Source organism: Lathamus discolor, chromosome 3, assembly GCF_037157495.1.
Source record: "Lathamus discolor isolate bLatDis1 chromosome 3, bLatDis1.hap1, whole genome shotgun sequence".
NCBI classification, from domain to species: domain Eukaryota; kingdom Metazoa; phylum Chordata; class Aves; order Psittaciformes; family Psittacidae; genus Lathamus; species Lathamus discolor.
The window spans coordinates 110,927,936-110,948,109 of record NC_088886.1 but is presented as its reverse complement, the minus strand read 5'-3'; the positions used below and the strand labels follow the sequence as shown (position 1 = coordinate 110,948,109).

Genomic DNA, 20,174 nt, shown 5'->3' with positions numbered 1-20,174 from the left:
TTTTAATAAATTCCCATAGCTGGGCCTGCAAAGCAGTTTTCAACTTTCAGGTAATAAGCTGTAACTGTTTTCTGGAATATTTTTTGGACATAGTCAAAATTGCTTCCCTAGTTGATGGTAACCAACACTTTCTTCTAATGAAGATACTGAAGGCAATTCTACACTTAAAAGAAATCATCTGTTTCAGTTTCTTCCTTCTACAGAGAAAAACACAGTTCAAAACACAGAAAGAAAATACCCAGATGATGTATTTAGTAACATATAAAAATATTTGGGGCTTGGACCATTTTTCTTTAGCCATTTAGACATTGCTTCTACAAACAGTCTGGATACAATTTACAGCAATTCTGCAAGTCAAAGGAGCTCTATTTGCAAAAGCTATCTTTGGATAAATTTCATTTAAACTATGCCTTCACGAGCATAGGAATGTCACCACAGAAGTCCTGGTCCTAAGTGGCATCCCTGTCAGCAAAAAGTCCTGTTATTGACATGGCCACATCTGGAGCGTCCTAGAGGGGAGTTGAGAAGTGAAGAAAGCTCACACTAATTTTCACCATGCACACAGGTTACTTACTGCTAATGTGCTGTCTCCAACATTTGATGCAATGAGTCCCTCAATTGTGCCATATTCTGCATCCCTAGAATTGAGCCTCTCCATATGGTTTTTCTGTATTCTCCGGAAGACCAGCACAGCTACTGCCGAAAAAACTATCAACACTATCACAGGAGCCAGTATAACGATGATTAGTGTTTCCATGCTGTAACCTGCAGCTTCACCTTGAAAGGTTTGCCCTTGGAAAAGAGGGAGAAGGGGAAAAGGGCAGTGGATGAGGATAAGAGAGGAAAAAAAAAATAAAATTACATATTTCCAGAGAAAGTCTTTAAAAGCAATAGCACTGACACCAACATTTAACTTGGTAGCCATCTAGTCTGAAAGAGAGGCCATGACGCAGCCAGGGCTACAAGCGTGCACTTACACAGAGAACACTACCACAAATCCCTGACTGCAGAGCAGTCAGAACACCCCAGATACTCCAGAACACTCACAGGCAGTAACTCAACCCTGACTGCACACTTTAATAGCAGTCATTCATCCAGCTGTACAGACCATGCAACATGTGGACATCAGACATGTGCCAGTGGACCCCAGGGTGGGGAACAAAGTTGAAAGGGCCTTACTGCATTGATGAAATCCTTACTTTGGCTAGCGCTGAAACCATCTCACTCACATCACACAAAAGCAAAACTTTTTTTCTCTTTCTCAAAATTCACTATTAATAAGCCTCTTACCTTTAGAAGAAGGCAACTGTGCAGTGATATTCATGTTGCACAGGTATCCTTGGCAGCACTCCACAGCTTGGTCAGGAGATGGTGGTGTTTTGCACGTCATTTTCCCTTGTTCATAGACTTGGAAGCAGCCTTTCTGGTAAACCTTAGCACCATCATTAATGCTCAGGGAAGCAAAACATTGCTGGCCTTGGCATCGATCTCCATTCCCACAGGACATGCCTTCACACACACATTCATAGGGTTCATCTGTAGAAGGGAAGAATTGTGGAAAAAACTATTGTATTCTTAATCACTTCAGTTACATAGAGATAACAAAATCATTAGACAATAAACCCCCCTGTTTAAGGGAAGAAATATTACTTGCAACTAAACACTGAAGAGCCACCAAGTAGGAGCTAACGATACTTATTTAGCCATTGCAGCAGGGTAAAGATAAGAGCTTGCACCAAAGAAATACCAGTGCTATCTGCCCACTCCAAGCACTCAAATTCTAGAGTGTAGTGACATTTTACATGACCTTTCTCACATATGCTACTGCAGGTATGCAACATGAGAGGGTTATCTACACAGGGAAGCTCAGCAGAAGAAAAATCCCCAAACAAACAATACAAATTTAAAACAGATATGCTAAACCACATTAACTATTTCCACATAAAAACATTCCCAAGCATTTCGGCAATTACGTTAATCAAATTAAGGCCATTTAAATTTGCAGTGGACATACCTACACAGGATTTAGTGGGTTTAACTACCCTGCTTGAAAAATAAATCTGGCCCTACTTTCCCAGGAAGACAAGCCTTTGGGGAGTATGTTGCAAGTCTGAGTAACCATAGAGATAAAAAGGCAAGCAGCAGCACACACTAGCAGCAGGTACATCATCTCCCTTCCAATGCCAGAAGCTTCAGCTAAATAAAAGGATAAACTTTTAAGAGAATGTATAGGGTAGTATACTAAATTTTAAATATCTTCAGCAAAATGCCTGGAGATAGCTAGCTGGGAAAAACCTGCTTTCCCTGTGCCACTTTCAGGAACAGCACCTGCCTTTAAAAGCATGCAGCACTGGATCACTCCAGTTCCTGCAGGAGAGGACAGCACCCCTAGCAAGCTAATGGAGAATGCTGGGAGCTCTTCAGGTTCCTGGAAAATGCAGGTACCCGCAGTGGTAAACAGCCCATGCACACTCACACAAAAGGCTAAGGCACTTACGGCAACTTAACTTATATTTACATTCTTCTTTTCAGCTCTAACACACAAGAAAAATTTCCAGCCACACAAACAGTGGATGCTCTTAAAACAGGAACTAAGCATACCACATGTTGGTCTTTTTCAAGCCTATCGTTAGAGTTTGCCCACTGGGAATATAAGTCAGCTTGTTTCCTGCCTTGTTTTCTTTCCCTTCTTCCACAATGAACAAAAACACAAACTTAAATTTTCATTTTTAAACTACTAACAAAAAAAAAAAATTGGGGAAAGGATCCTGAAATCAAACAGTGTCACACTGATTTCAAGTACTGGAATGCACTGCACCAGTAACTTCACTAATTTTGTGGAACTTATTGAAAAAAAAAAAAAAAAGCCAAACATTTCTATAATCAAAATATGCTCCTTCTCCTCCCACAACAGCAGCAATAAAACACAACCAGTATTGTAACACAAGCCCTTAATCTTGGTCCATCTGCCTGCAACTGCCGCTGGCATTCAACTCCAAGACCCTATTTCCTCCCAAGGCACAGTGGTCACAACTGCCTGAGAGCACAAAGACCTGTGCCTTCAGCAAGGACAGCCTTCCCCAGACAGCCCTTTAGCAACCAGGATTTTGATACCTCCCAGCAAGTGGGACATTTTTTTTGTCACTGACAAAACACTGGCCTGTGGGACAGACCTAAGGAAGTTCACATGCTGGAGTAACACTATTTCAGCTACTAACTGACAGTAGAAAGAGCTGCTGTATGTACGGAGGACAACTAAGCTACCATTGGAAACCCATACCAAGTCCACAAGGAAAATTAATCTATTTTGCAGCCTGATCCAGCTTAAATCTTCCCTCTTGACCCAAAGTCCCTTTAAGATTGAGCAAACCTCACACGAGCCAGAAGTTTCTAGTAGAAACACCTCCCCTCATATGCCACCTCTTGGAGGAGCTCAGCAATCTCCAAACAGACCAGGAAGCAACTGCACAGGCACAAGGCAGTTGATCAGTCCACACACAGCAAACCCGATACCCCTTACAAGCAATGAACTAAGGCACTGCAACTCCAAACACATTACCTGTGTTTTGGAAAGCCTGTCCTAGACTGAAGTCAGGGTGAGTGATCTAACATGACACACTGGCTCTGGATCTACTTAATAGAGCAAGACCTCTATACTGACTATACATATACACATGAATTGCTGCAGATCCCAATGTTTCCAAGGGGCCAAATAGATCAATTAGCTGTAGAAATTACAGACTTCTGGTAAAGAACTCCTGGATTGGAAACAGAGACACTCCCCCATAGATGACTGTTACTACTTCTTATGCCCAAACCACTCCTTTCTTTACTTAGTTGTTTTTCCAACTCAACAGTAACCATGAACTGGCCAGCCCTTCCCTTATTAACGCTCCTGCAGTGCCACACTCGGCTTATTCAGCAAGGCTTAATGAACAGCAAGGTTTATTCAGGCTGCAGAACCAGCCAAAGCCCTGACCGTGTCCTCCCACTCCTGTCTCTGTGGGCCATCAGTTGAGACAGGGCAGCAGGTCAGACACCTGAGAGCAGACAGATGGGGCGATGCTTCAGTGAGCACATAGATGCAAAACACCATACTGCATCAACAAAGCACTCTCCCATGCACGAAGCCAGCTGTGAAGGGCTCAATATTTGAGCCATATTTCCCCAAAGGGAAGCCAGCTGCACTTGCAGAGCATAGCTTTGTTGGCATAAGGCAAATCCACAGCAGAGGCAGAGCTGGACTGGGTGATGATACTTCTCCATGGCTCTCATGAGCAAGCAAATCTGCAGGACAGACAAGACCAGCAAACGCCACAGGCCAGTTGCAATCAAGAGGTTACGGCTGAAACACATGAACTCCCCCAACACACGCACACAGAGGTAAGTACCTTCTCAATAACAGTTCTAGGAGTGGAAGGCTGTCAGGATAGCTCCATACACAGCAGCCAGACAACACAAGCAGGCAAGAAGCCAAGCTTAAGAATACTTCCATTACCTAAACATGTTTGCTGCATATATTTTTTGTTTCATAATACAGAAACTCATTGCTGCACTTGTGGCATATATATATTGTGCACAAACACGCACCAAAAAAATCTGACTTGCCACACAAAGATATTTGCATTAACTTTCATAACAATGAACTAATAAACCAGTTAATGACGAGTGTCAAAATTGGGTCTCCTTTATTTTTTTTTTTTGCTTATTCACTTTGTGAAAGTCAACAGCTATGAACACTGAGTCTTAATTACCTAGGTACTTCAACAGGACAAGAACCAAGACACTCCACACAGCCCCAGCCAGAAGCCATGGGGCATCAGAATACTGGTTAGCCATGGAAACCTACAGGTGCAAAGAAACAAAGTTACTTACTTCTGTGTGAAGTCTGTCACGCAACCAGTTACCAATCTGAAAACTTTGTTAACTGGGAAAATACCAAACTTCTCTCCAAGAAGCAATAATACACTACCTATATTTCTGGTAACACGCCTGAATTTTGAGGTGATCTCTTCACATTCAGAAGAGCGATTAGTCAGGGGACACAAATTAAGAAGAAATACCATCTGGACACACACACACACACACACACAAAATCCTTTGAAATAGATAGCCTAGAGAGCTTGCGCACTCTCCACCTTATGTGGACACGCAGAACCTGACTGGACCCAGTCCTGGGTAACCCACTGCAGCTGGCACTCTCTGACCAGCAGGGTTGGACTAAATGATCAAGGGGTCCCTTCCAACCTCAACAGTTCTGTGATTTTCCATTGAACAACTATTACAATAGGCACTCACCTTCCTTTTCTTATTCACATTACAGTGACACAGTTTAACTACCTCTGACTTTGAAGAAGGCCTATGTTAACTATGTGAAAGTGTGTTAACCTTGTGTGTCAGCAAACACTGCAGTAGTTTTTAAAAGCATAAGAAATTAATAATACATATCATTAGAGTCTTGATTTTCTTACTGAAGACACAGTCTCTAATTACAAGACAAGTACCTTTTAAAGTAGGGCTTTAACTGTATCACCACTGCACCACCACTGCATACCTTCCCTTTCAAAATTTCCCATAATCATAGTTGGAACTTCAACTCAAGTTGGAAGGGACCCATAAGGATCATCAAGGCCAACTTCCTGCTCTTCACAGTACTAAACTTTACCTCGCAGACAAAGATTAGTATACCCTACTACACAGATACAATATACATTTAGCTAATTCCTGCGAGTGTTCAGAAGGATAACCTATACAGCACCACAAGACTCTTACTGTGTGGCTGAAAAAAAAGCCAGGTGGACAAGGATGGACAGAGGTAAATGACCCTTAAACAAACCCCGAAGACATGACTTTATAATTCATTCTTCTTTACAAAAAGAGTGAGGCAAAGCAAAAAGGAGCAACACCTTTAGTCACTAACTAGTGGGCAGAGAAGCTCCGTCCGGTTGCTCTCTTCCAGGCCAGCCCACAGCTGTGCAGCAGGAAAGCACCGTGCCTCCCTGGTCGCATAGTGAACGTGCACAGACACTGCAGTCATCAGCTAACCTCGGGCACACACAGCCAGTCCCAGTCCTCAGAACCACTGTGAGCCAGCCTCCCAACCCGAGACCTCTCAGAGTTGTACTATGGCTGTTGTCCCCCTAGCAGGCTTGCTGCTAGGCTTTGAGTGGGATCATACTTTCCAAATGGAAAATCCTGAAATCAAACCAGAAAGCTACAGTTCACCAGGAAGCCTTATTTCAGAGAGCTGCTGAAATCTCCAGTGGAATGAGAGGGACTTCATGCTCAAAGGCCAAAATATGTCAAAGCAGCAATACTAACTCCCTTTTTCAATAACTATGATTGGGGGAAGAGATGGGATTTGCTAGGGCTTCATATCACAATGAATTGAAGATGAAGGAAAGCAGACCTGAAAAAATTACAGTACCTTCAAGGTCCATTTAACTGTGCATTAGTTCTTTTTTGGTGGATAGCTTCCCTTTATGATTCTTAGCCATTTCAGGGAAACAGCAAATAAGAAGCTTGTAGAAATGCCTGCTCAATTCTGAGTTTTATTTTCTCTATGTGTAAAGTAACAAGCATTACACAACAGCCATAATAATCACAGAATCATTTACATTTGAAAATGATTCTGAACATCGAGTCCACCTCGCACTGCCAAATCCACCACTAAACCATTTTCCTAAGTCATGTCCCTACACCACGTCACATCTACACATCTTTTAAATACCTGCAGGGATGGCAACTCCACCACTTCTCTGGGCAGCCTATACTAATTGATTTTATATAGGATTTACTAATTTAACAAATGCCTTTCAGGTTTCCAGCATTAAGAAACAGCTGTTTAGCCTTATTATTGTTTTTCATCTTACAAAAACCCCTAAAAGCAGGAAAAGCACAAGTGCTATGGCCACTGACCATCAGTTATAAAGCTGCAAGGCTGGGCAGATGTGCCCAGCTCTGCAGATGGACACCCTGCCGAAGCCCAGCTGCTGGGGGCAGAGTGAGACTGCTCCCAAAGCTAGGTTCCCACCAGCCACACAGCAGCTTCTGGAGTTCCAGCAGCTCCCAAACACCTCCTGGCTGTGGTGTGACACAAGACCCTTCCCAGACTGCTCACTCTTCATACCTAAGAGTGAAGCTGCATTTGGCAGGGAAGCCAAGCTACGAGAGAAGAGCATGGTCCAGATGCCTTCCCCCAATCACTGGAGAGGGCAGCAGCATCTCCTGCACCATCCTCCTGACACAGCCATCGGGATCAGGAAACTCCATTGTGCACAGTTACCAGTAAGTGACAAACCCCATGCCTAAGCACAGGAATTGCATTATTTAGAAAGTGCTCTGCCTTAGAGCTTAGTTTCTTGGGAAATGAAAAGCCTTTTCCCCCACTTTACAGGGCTAATAAAGAAATAACACAGAAGCAAGCACTGCAGTAAAGCTTTAGAACAAAGGGATTTTCTGGACACTCAAGTAGGGAAGTAATATGTTTCTGCACTTGGAATTCTATACACTGTTTGGTTTTTTTGGTTGGGCTGTGGGTTGTTTATTTTAAAAATGGATCATGTTTAGTCTCATCTTCTGAAGCCTAGCAGCAACATAGAACTATAGTCAAATCTGCCTCTGAATGTTACCCAAAGCTATGCCCAGACATTTTTTACTGATCAAAAATGCACAAAACCACACAAAACCCCAAGCCTAACACCCCCCTAAAAAGCCCCAAACCCACAAAGAACCTAACTGGTCCAAATCACAGTGAAAGTAAATGGACTGATCTGTTATGAAATACATGAGGGGGATCAGAAGGTTTTGTAACTTCTTATTGTTTTGTGCAAAGGGAAGACAAATCAGTGTTCTGCCCCAAAACATCACCTTTTGGAAGTATTCAGAAAAAGCACATCGGAAAGCACACTGGTCAGGGTGTACCAGCCCCACCGCCACGGCCTGCTCACAGGCAGTAGAGCATCAACTTCCATTCCCTCAAAGGATCTCCAAAGGCATGCTCTCCCTTGATAGGTAACCCTCTCTGCAGGTCTGCACCTCTGGGCTTACCATGTTCACCCTAACACAGGCTGCTGGCACATAAGCACCACCACACTCACGGAACAAAGCACTGAGTTCTCCCATTGCTCCCAGCTGGTGAGAAAACCAAACCCTAGATGAAGAGATGTAAATAAAAGTTTTCTGAGGGGTCCATTAAGTATTTCTGCTTCCCCAAATGCTCAACCACCAGCTCGAAATTAGGAAACTATTTCCAAAAGGAAACAATAGCACTACTACTATCAAACACAAAAAGGACTGTTTACATGCATTAGACAAGTAACTGCTCACAGAAAAAGAAAACTCATCCTAGGAAGTACAGGGGAGAAAAAGGGAAGGAATAAAGCAAGAAAAGCAAAGCAAGATTGTTGTGTCTCTTCTACAAAGTCTTTCACAAGAGCTCTATCACCGTGAGAGAGAAACACAGGCCCAAACACATAAATCTACAGGAAGTGCTACTCGATAAGCTCTCCCTCAGCATGGCAGCTCCACATCACGAACAGGAAACTCTGTTCTTTGTACACATCCAGTTGGCACAGGCAGATAGGCAGCAAGAACACATCTGTGCATCCCCACTCACATGCTCCAGCCCTCCACACAAACTCCATCCAAAGCCTGTTCCAGCTGCACATCTGGCCCAGCTCTACCCTTCCTCGCAGCTGAGTGAGGAACGATCCTGTACCTCCAGTCTTTGCTCACAGTCCCCGGAAAAGAAAAACTCTTGGCATGGATTTAATGACTCTTTTCTTGCTGATCACTTATTGGCATGTTTTCAAGCAAAAGATAATACTTAAGCCCTAGAACCTACTTTCCTATTTTTAAGCCGAGTCAGGTCAAATCACTGGGGTATGAACACCTTCAAGGTACCTTTAGAATGGTAGGATGGGTTGATAATGCTGTCCTATGTGCTGCACTGCACGGGCAGCACAAGTATCTGATTCCACACATTGATCAAGAGAAATTAACCAGAACTTCAGACATTAACAGGCACCTTTTCCCCATGTTTCTCTTCTCCATCTACTGCTCTTCAAGTTAAGGATGTGAAAGGCATGTGGTTTAAGATTTTTAATATATAAGCAACTCTGAAAGCCAAAACAAATGTTTGAGAAGCAGATAGCTGCACTTCAAGAGCTGATAAGGTACACTGTGATAACTGCTACCAAACTTTATTTCAAGATACTATTGTCTCAATAACATTAGCAGTTTAACATATTCTGGCAAATGCTAATCCAATGCTCCTCCCTCTTTAAATTTTGTCTCCTATTCATAGACATGACTGAAGTCAACCACTAGACCTCCATGTATATTTAGTCTTGGCCTTCCACCATCCATTCTAACATTTAACATACTCTGCCTTTTATCATTTGCACCAACATTTGAAGGCAAATGCATCTCAGCAGAGTAGTTCTGACAGGTATTTCACAAGGTAAATAAGAGAATAGATATGCCATAACAAACACTAGATACACCTCGAGTCACTTAAATTTTAAAACTGTGTGCAAACAGTTAACGAAGTAAGTCATTTTCCATATCCAGAAACCTTACTGGAGCAATCACGGAGAGGTTATCAAACACCCCACTAAATATGCCAAACAGCATTCCCACAGGAAAAAAAAAGAAAAATCACTTTATGAGAATGCAACACAACTGCACCTCAGCCCATGGGCGAGAAAGATCTACTTGTTACGTAGCTGAATAATCTGGTCTTCAAATAAGGCTTCCCACCCCCCCCCCAGCCCCGGACAGACCTATGCCAATTGCACATGCTGTAATTTTTATACTGAAACCAGCAAAAAATGTCCTTTGAAGGAACTTTCAATGCAAAAGCAGATCTCTTGTACCTGAGAGGAGCCCGCCCATGCTGTCAGCTCACAAGGCAAGTGGGGTGCCATGAAGCCATGCCCAGCAGCTCCAGCAGCTGAGCCACTGCTCAAACCCAGCTCTCCTACAGCACCACGACACACATCACTCACCTTGCCAGCTTGGAGAGGGAAAGGCCATCATGATCAGCACAGGAAGAATCATCACTCCATCTACCATTGTAGTGCTGCAGAAAGAGAAGAGACATGAGAGCTGTGTACACTTGCATTGTTGTCTTAAAACATAACCACCCCAAAATCAGTGTTTAGTTATGCCTTTCATCAGTTTCTCATACAAAATGCAGAGCAATCAAGGTTGACTGGTCTCTTTTTTGCTGTCTTGTTACCCAAGTAATTTCCTTCATTTAAAACGTTCATAAATTTACTTCAATTTCTTTATTTTTATGGGGTTTTTTTGGTTACAGAAACATCACATGCAACTAGACTGCACATATGGAAGCATGCTACTATGAAAACAAGAACCCTCTCAGTCCCAAGCAGGTAAATAAAATAGAAGAGACATTCTTTCAACAAGGTATTAAAAAGCCAAATTATTGTAATCTGAACAGGTCTGTAAAACTGCAGGTTATTTGGGCTTTGAGGGGAAAACAGAAAATACCTCAGCCAGGGAACTCAGAACAACTTTAACCAGCAGAACCACTTGCTAGATGGCAAGATGAGATGTGTTTAAGGGAGACACCACTCTCAGAAAAGTAATTTCCCAGATTAAGCTGCTTTTCCAAGGGTTTTCCTTTCAGCAGCCCAGCTTCATGTTCCTGCTGTTGAAGGCAGGTAACTACATCTTGCACGAAAACAGGCAGTTTCCAGCACATATGCAGAAGAACATGCTGCCTCTAAAACAGTAAATAAAGGAGTGAATTCTCCTGTGTGTTTCAGATCTTTTCCAGGATACTTGGTCTTTACAGGAAAGGAGAACTTTCAGCTTTTTTATGGTGAAGTAAGAATTATTTAATAGGCTTCTGAAAAGAAGATTTTAAAAGTTTCTTAAACTCTGCATTTAACTGATCACCAATATGAAGGAACAGAGATTAACTACAGTAAATGTTTACTGGGATTTAACCCAACAAACAGGGCTGAATGTCTCAGAAGGGCTTGTCAGTCCTGCACTACTTTGTTCCTACCAAGAGTCTTTGGATAACCACATGCCATAATATTTCAGTTGAAAGCAGCAAAGTGACTCTCCTTGACCAAGGCACTGAGCCATTACCATTCTTCTTACAAGTAAGTATTTGTCTTCATTTTTCAGATTTAGTTTTACTGAAGCAGATGAAACTTAAAAACAAATTTTATACTGCCATTTTTCTTTCAGATATCTTCTGTTGCTGCCTTTTCAGATCATTAGCAGACTGCTTAAATGCTCAGTGATGAAAGCCAAGCCATTTACTGTATTTGTTTCCTGACATAGATTTGTTTTGCAGAATATGAGAAACATTTCAGTAATTGCTTCACCATCAGTTAAAATGATAAAAAAATTCTGAACGCAAGTACTCAACTTCTGTCCTTAGAGAAGGGATGAGGCAGTGCTCACCACAACCTCCAGGAGTGAAACTCCCACTTTCACTCACACCCACTATCCATTTACCAAGTGACTTTGCCTTCCTCATTCTTGATGCACATCAATGCATTCTTAACACATGCCAATATTTAACCTTCAACAGTTATGCTGGAAACATGAAGTTACACACAGCATGATCACTGAGCCATCCAGTGCAGAAAGTTTAAAACAACAGCTCAGAGGGGTCTGTTGCTCCCAAGGGGGGTGGCTGCAGGACACGAGAGCGATGCTGTCCTTCCTCCTCAGCCCCTACGTGTGCTTCCTGGGAATGAACAGCTTACACCAGCATTTTCCTCAGCATTACACCAGGTAACTCTCTGCAAGTCTAGACAAAGGTGGCTCATGAGACATGCCCTCTTTCTTTCAACACATCAATGGTTCAAAGAGCAGAGGCAGAACACTTTGATTTTAATGATGCCGGCCCGCAGCCGCAGCCGAGCTGGGCAAGCCAGCTGCCCTGGAGGCTGCTGGGCAGAGGGGAGTGCATGGCGAGCCCAGCAGGAACTGGCAGCCAGTCTACCTGGAGAGCCCTTCAGACAGGAGGGACACCGAGCACAAGGGAAAAGAGCTTTAAAGGAGACAAAAAAATTACTTTACCAACAGAGCAGGTTAAGAGTTAAACAGCAGCATGTGGCTCACACGCAGAGCAGTTGCCAGGTTTTTTTCACAGATTCATGGCTGCATCCTCCATGCTCAATTAAAAAGCAACAGGGGTTGTTATCTGCTGGTGGGGAGCCATCACACCACCTCCAACACTGCAGGTCAGCTCAGAGACCCGCACTGCAGCCTCCCCTCCACTGGCCTCCTCCCAGCACCCACCATGTTCAAGTCCCCCCCACCCCTGTCCTCTTTTTCAACCCTTCTTCCTGCCAAACCTGGCTGAAGCCAGGAAGGACCGGCAATGAGTTCAGTTCTGTTCCATCAGGAAAGGAGGCTGAACACAAGAAACATGAGCTGGCTGGAGCACAGGAATTTAAGATACAGGAAGCGGCAACAGCATGGAAACCAGGAAAACACTACAAGTTGCATGGGCCTATTTGTTTTCTTTTCCATTTATTTCTATTCCCTAAAAGATATTTTTACATCTATTCACAAACCCCTGCCCTGTATTTTTCACGGGAAGGAGGAGGAAGCAAATCCAACCTGCATTCCCCTAAAGAGACAAACAACCTTCCACAGCTACAATGAAGGAGAGTTGTAACACTCAGGGTGATAAAATGAGCTCCCCATCCTGATTCCACACGTCCCACATCCAAACCAGCATGGGCTGAGACAAACTGCAGTTCAGCAAATATGAGGGATTTTTACCAGTCCTCACCAAAGTGATCAAATAAGGAAAAAAAGCCACAAAACCACAGTAAAAGTAATTCTTAATCCCTCGTCCACAACACTCTTCAGAATTCCTCTTCAACCAAGCCCAACTATGACCTCATTGAGTAACACACCTGAAATTACACCATATTTTTTTGTTAAATGTATTTAAGTGCCCAACAGAAGAAAGGCTGTCATCCTTCCCCTGCCCCACAGCTGCAGGGGAGCTGCACACCCTGAAGAGGGGAAGCCACCTGAGGTGACCTGGCAGGCAAGTGCCAGCAGAAGCTGGGTCAGGGGCTGCTTAGGCCTGGATCCTGGTCCTGTGGGTCAGGAACAGCTTTCCCAGTGCCTGCAGAAAGTCCTGCCAAAGGACCCCACACTCAGCTCTGCACTAGCAAGCAAGTACTTGTGCAAGCCTCTTTGGTAGAGTTACTTTTATGAATAGACTTTCCCCATTATAAATGCAAACAACAAATTCAGACTATTAATCAGGCGTTACTCATTTCACAGCATGCACAGTCCTCTCAAACAAAGAAGCTAAATACTAAAAATTTAAACCCTGCTTCTATGAAACTTTGCTCCTGTAGACACTGATTTTCCCCAAAGCCTCAAAGAATATTTTGCCTGCTTTTGCTCAGAAATGCTGCGCATACTTACAGCGGCCTATAAAAACCCATCCTGCATACACTTATCGCCAATTGAAATCCTGTGCCATGTATGTGAGGATTCTGCACAGCTCTGTGGCCTCTGGCAAGCTGCCCATGCAACCCTCAGCAGGGCACAGCCCAGTTACACCACCTCAGCTGGGTCTGCAGAAACTGGGAGACCAAAGGAGAGGGAGCCTCTACCCTCTGCAAAATACTGATTTTTCCCCTTCAATTTCACTCTAAAAATTAAAAGCTATAAATAGAATTCCTCACTACATCAAAGGCATGTCAAGTCCTTAACCCCTGCTTTAAGACAAGGGAACATTTCAAGTGGCATCAGGCAAGGACTGCTCTGAGACCAAGCCATTACCCAGTGCCAGCCGACACACTGCTTGGACAGCTGAAATCCTGCCAGGATTTTGGGAGAGGTGTCACCGTCCCTTGCTGGCTGCCATTTTGCTCAGGATATGCTGTATCTGCCACGCGCCTGTTAAATCAGCAGTTAAAAATAAGCCTGGAAGCACGCAGGTTGCAAGGGGGCCGTGGGATGCGGGCTGGGAAGACCCTCTCCAGGGATCCCACTGGGCACCGGCCCCGCTCAGAGCCACCACAGATGCCAAGAAGGGAATGGAGCCACAGTGCCCTGCGGCTCTCAGAGGTTTAGGTTTTCCACACTCATCTTCATTTCCCTTTCAGGTTACCCCAGTTGCAAACTGCAGACAGAGCAGAGGGTGAGTTTAAAGGTCCTGATTCCATTGCTTAAAAAAAAAAAAAAAAAAAAAAAGACTTTCACAAAAATCAAAACAATAAAAACAACCCCCCCCCACCCACCAAAACATAAAAACAGTAACACATACGTATGAACCAAAATCTGGCTCTAGTGACACAAGCAAGCACATCTCTTCCACTTACTACTTGTTTAGAAAGAAAATACAGGAACAAAACATTCTTCTATAAAACTCCATGGCAAGTTGCTATGAATCTAGAGATACACAAGATATCCAGTTACTGTCTGGTGTTTGAATTCATGAGAACTTCTTCCGAAGGGGAAGACTGGGATTTAATCCAGAAAGAGAAAGAGGAACTAGAAAGCAACCAGGAAAAACACACAAAACTTATTTTCCTTTCTAGACATACCAATCTTCACAGCCACTTAGCCATGACTCCTCGGCACGTCCCGCAGCCCTCTCAGCTGCAGAAGCCACCAGAGGGCATTCCCACCACCAACACCTGGGTCAAACCAATCAGGGCCATGCAGCAGAGCTGGGGGCAAGAAGCAGTGACTGTGTACACCCATGTACAGTGAAAAGAAGGTAATTTGGTTTTAACTTTTTCCTACAGAAGTAAATAAGAAAACCTGAAACTTGCTATAGGTCACAGTGGAAAAGTCTCTTTTAAAGCAGCAGCTAACAGATTTTCGAACAACTCTCCTGTGAAGCTCAGGCAACAAGGTGAACCTAGCTCCAGAGCAGGCACCTCATATCTACTCTGAAGTCAGCTTTGGACTCCAAAGAAGGAATCAGTTAAACAGTTTTCAGAACAGTAAAAAGCATATCATATGGCAGATAGAATACTTGGTTAGCATACCCAACTTAACATACAGATGTGCAACTGATTTTTTAGGTAACTGCTGGAATTCTTACTGTTTGAATTAATAAAGTCCCAATTCACTTAAAAAATCCATCCTGAAAGCCACAATACCTTTTGTACTTTCACAGCAAATGGAAATCACTTTCTCTTTTCTCCCTAAGAAAAGTATTTGTCTCCTGCCAAATCACTCCTTTACAGCCTGACAGCAACACGGGGGTGAGGGAGACCTCAGATCCAGAGCTGGGACTCTTGAGATTGCTGCCACAACAAGCCACAGGGGAGAGCAGAACCAGGAGCTAAGATGACGCGAAACACTCCACCAACAGCAGCATAGGGTGTGGAGAGAGGGTGTTTAGTCTCCAATGCCACCACACAGATACAGAGCAAAGACCACACCAGACAAAAGAGCAACTCCAATTAGTGAAGAAATTAAAGATTACAATTCATCTCAATATGACACAGACATGGGAACATGAACCACTAGAGGCATTCAGACTTTTCTGATGAGATCAGAGGCACCCACACTATCACTGACAGTCCCAGTGGCACCCTGCCAAGAGCCCAAGGGCTGTACATATTTTGCATGTACCTCACCAGATTTGTATCAAAAGAAAACATCCATAATGCTGGATTGTAATTCTACCATCCACACAATAGCCACACACAAGCTAAATTCATCAACAGCTGTGTCTTTAGAAGGAAAGCCGTACATTCAAAAGCAATAATTCACTGCTTGCTTTTTTCTTCTTTTTTTAATTGAAACTCACACAAGCTAACTAACAACCTCAGAACAGCCCACACAAAGGCATTCCTAACGTCAGAGAATGGCAACCCTGCGTATTCTTTCTGAAAGTCTAAACTTTGGTGCCAGAATTCAGCAAGATGGAAGCCAGCCACAAACTCCATTTGGCATCCACCTGCAAGCACACAAGGCACACATCAATAAGCTTCAGCTCAAGAAAATCTGCAAAAGATTGCCACCTTGAAAGGCTGAATGTCTTGGATTCAAATAACAGAGAGAGAGAGAGAGAGTGAAGTGTGCAAGACACTGGTTCTCCTACACGCTTATTCAAAGCAAGTATCACGACACTGCTGAATAAAAATAAAACCACCAGGAGGAAAACAATCTATACAATGTAAAATATCCCGCAAGTTACTTTCTATGAAATTAATAGCTCTGAATATGCTCATGAAGAGCCACTCCTCAGGTTCTTAAAATCAAAGAGGTAACAAAGAACAAGTGCTACTTATAGAAGCAGGGGGGGGGGGCAGACACATGACAACACAGAGAGACAACACAACCCCTTACCCAAGAGAGATAAAATGCCTTACTTAGGCAAAGAAGTGAACCCAAAGCAGCAACAGCCCCTTCCCAAGTGGGGTGGGGAGGCATGGGTCACACACACAGATCTCCTCCTTTAATGGGGGGGAATGCAGAGCTCCCTGGTGCTCACAGCAGGGCAATTCCCAGGGAACAAGCCAAGCAGATGAAGGCCCAGTATTCACAAGGGGCACAGAACAGACCAAAAGTAATGCTAGCTTCCCCATGTGGGTCAGCTGGTAAGCAGGGGGACTCACAACCTTGTATGTGGGCTGAGGACAACTGTATGAAGTTCAAGGGGGCTAAGTGGCGGGTCCTGCACAACCCCATGCCATGCTACAGGCCTGGGGAAGAGTGGCTGGAAAGCTGCAGGGTGGAAAAGGACCCGTGGGTGCTGGCTGACAGATGCTGAATATGACCAGCTTGTGTCCAGGCAGCCAAGAACATCCTGGCTTGTATCAGCAATAGTACGGCCAGCAGGACTAGGGCAGTCATAGGCCCCTTGTACTGGGCACTGCTGAGGCAACACCTCAAATCCTGTCTTTGGTTTTGGGCCTCTCACTCTAAGACAGACACTGAGGTCCTGAAGCATGTACAGAGAAGGGCAACAAACCTGGCGAAGCGTCTGGAGCACAAGTCTCATGAGGAGCAACTGAGGGAACTGGGGTTGTTCAGCCTGGAAACAGAAGTAGGCTCAGGGGAGACCTTATTGCCCTCTACAACTGCCTGAAAGGAGACTGTAGTGAAGTCGGGGTCAGTCTCTCCTCACAAGTAAAAAGTGGCGGGATCAGAGGAAACAGCCTCAAGTTGCGGTTTCAGTTCCTCACCCAAAAAGAGGGGTTCAGCACTGGAACAGGCTGCCCAGGGTGGAGTCACTATCCCTGAAGGGTTTTAAAAACATGTAGATACAGGACTTGGAAACACTGTTTAGTGGTGGGCTTGGCAGTGGTGGGTTAACAGGTGAACTTGATGATCTTAAATTGCCTAAACAATTCTATGATTCTATGTGGGCAGCAGAACCTGTGGCTGAAGGAGACAAAAGTGGCTTGCTAGGAAGTCCAAATACAAAGATTTGGGTTCTGTTTAGGTATTGCATCAATACAGGTGTCTTACGCAACCCAATACTGGATGGCTTACTCAAACAATGAAGTAAGCACAGATATTTTTTAATTGATTTAAAACCCTCAATATATATTGCAAGGTCCTGGTGCCTTTTAAGACATGTGCATGTCTTTCCATATCATTTGCTGCCTTGCACGGTAAATAAATTCACCAGGAGGCAGCTATCAAGGATTAACATTGCACCGTGGAATAGCTTTCCTCTGCAGAGCCTGCACACAGAAGCATAACTTAAACATGTTCATGTTCATATGGTTCATTAATTATGGCATCGCTATGAGCATCTTGGAAGTTAGGTATGGAATTCCAAATGTGCAAATAACCAGCTACACATGGTTTCATTTATACAGGCAAATTAACAGACATTAAATTGCAAGCAGTACCATGAGACAGTCAAGCAAAGAGTCAAGCATGCAGTAGCTTCATCGGAAGATACCTACTCGATGCCTCGGGCAAATGCATCAGTTCAAGACATTGTTAGAGATACATGAATTACTGTGGCTTCTCACACATTTCAAACATAAACAAAGATGTTATTATACTACCTACATCTTACTGCTGCACAGGTATTATACTACTACATGGCACACAGACAGTTCCTACCAGAGGGCAACACTGCATTTTGTAATTGCCATGAAAAAGGCCCCATTGCACAGCTGTAGAGTCTCTTGGACATTTCAGTTGTAGACAGCCTTAGGTACCCCCCACTTTGCTAAGGCCATTCCAAGTGTCCACGCAAACTGGAGACAATTTCCATTAATATCTGGCAACTTAATTTGTGCAGGGCCTTGGGCGTAAGAGGCAAGCAAAATGTCCTTTCAAATCCTGCTGCAAAACACACTACTTTTCAGTATATAGTTGTTCAGAAGCCAGAATCTGCTTGCAAATCTCAGCACAGAACTTCCAGTGAAGATATAAACTCTCTAAACAGTAAACCAGAGGTGAATAAGACCCAAACACAAATATTTTCAACTGACAAATTATCAGAAATCACCTGTAAAAGATGTTTGTGCTCTTCAGAAAGTCACCACACAAACCCAAAATGAGCACAGTAACAGCTACTTATTTTAACTTACTCAAAGTCTACCTCTTTGAGACTTGGCCTGCTTTCATCCAGCTAGCAATACTTTATTTAATAAAGATTTTATCTGTGCAGTATGTGACGAAGAAGCACAGGGAAGAACACACCTTCACAGCTTGCAGGTGTTTCAGAATTGCCTGTCAAACACTGTTTCTATCCCATCCTGGGCGTGTCTGTCTTGACAAGTGAGGAAAACAAGAAGTATGGGCAGAAACACTGAGCCTAGATCATAGCTGCATAGAAAGGGCATATAGTCAGACAGAGGATCAGCGTAAAGTTTTATTAAGGTATTGTTTCACAACCAGTTTGGACCAGTCTAAGACACAGGGAGTGCCAAAACTGGTCATCCAGTCATGTCCTCAGCTCCCTGCCATCACACTAGGCAGGCTCCCACCCCTCCACTTGGCTGCAGTGATTTCAAAGGCCATGGGATAAGCCAGATCAGGCCACTGATCAGACCACACATTGTTTAGTCTTCACTGTGACTAAACATGTGAGGCTCAGCCCAGCAGTGCAACGGTACTAGCAGAGGAGAGGTGGTGGGAACACAACTCCTCTCAGAGATGGGCACCCCCTCACTGGCAGCAAAACCCGAGGTCGATTAAACACATACACCCCATAACCCCAAACCCAACCGATCAATGGTACTGAAAACACACCTTCAGTTAAGACACACAGCAGGGTCTTAACTGCCCCCTAGCCCTCCAAATTAAACATTTTTTAAAAGCAAAATCCCAACTATCTGCCAAGTAAAGGAATATTTTCATCAGAACATTCCTCTAGGTTTTGGGGGGCTTAGTCTAAAACAGAGCTCCCATTTTTTTTACTCACTTTCACTCTCCTTTTGCCAAGCAATTGTCAGCCCTCCCTCCTAACACAGGCTCGGTTCAGCACAGCACCCTCCTAGCAGGCTCCTCCTTGCCGGTTCATGAGAGCCCTGAAGGGAAAACTGCTGGTATATCCCCAAATACTACGTTGCTCCTGAAAACCTGAACACCCCAGTCAACCCTGGGAAAGTTTCAGAAGGAGGCCTGTGAGACGGGATGACAGAAGATCTCTCTGCCCTGCAGTCCTACCAGATGGTCAAATACCTTACATCATCACTTTGGACTGACACCAAGTATTAAAACCGCTGCACTTATGTCAAGCCCTGCAGAAGTCCAAGGTTATGTCACAGTTTGTGTACACTACCAAGACAGTGAACATGGCCCCATCCTACAGTTTAACTCTTCCAGAGACTTGCATTACAACCTTAACAAAAACCTGGAGATAGCTGAAATTGGGATCTAAGTAAGATCAATGACTATTAATCTAAGATCAGGATTTTATAAGCTTTCCTTTAATTATTTATATATTATACAGACTGCCTGTTACAAGTTTCTTGCAGAACATTTCAGAAATGTTTCAGTTGCGTTGGCTGAAAACTAATCTTTAGATTCAGTATCAATAAAAATCCTTTTTCCCCTCAAAGTTAATTTTTTTTTCAATTCTGTTCTCTTTTGCTTTTATGCAGATTTTAAATGCACGTTTTCTTTGCCTTAGGTTGGTTTTGTGGGTTTGGTTTTTCTTGTAGTAGAGAAGCTAGGGTCTGATTATATTATGTGAATAGCATTTAAAGACCATCTGGAAA

The 20,174-nt window shown here is 43.7% G+C and overlaps 1 protein-coding gene across 2 annotated transcripts in view; it reads right to left on the bottom strand.

The window, feature by feature from the left end:
- ACVR1 (activin A receptor type 1) overlaps positions 1 to 20,174 on the bottom strand; it is a 67,769-nt gene that overhangs the window by 23,832 nt on the left and 23,763 nt on the right. For both annotated transcript variants that reach the window (XM_065671195.1, XM_065671194.1), the window contains exons 2-4: positions 10,011 to 10,084; positions 1,291 to 1,536; positions 575 to 792 (exon numbers count right to left, since the gene is read on the bottom strand). In XM_065671195.1, the coding sequence (XP_065527267.1) occupies positions 575 to 792; positions 1,291 to 1,536; positions 10,011 to 10,077 (531 nt within the window). In that variant the 5' untranslated portion in view covers positions 10,078 to 10,084. The remainder of the gene's footprint in view (positions 1 to 574; positions 793 to 1,290; positions 1,537 to 10,010; positions 10,085 to 20,174) is intronic.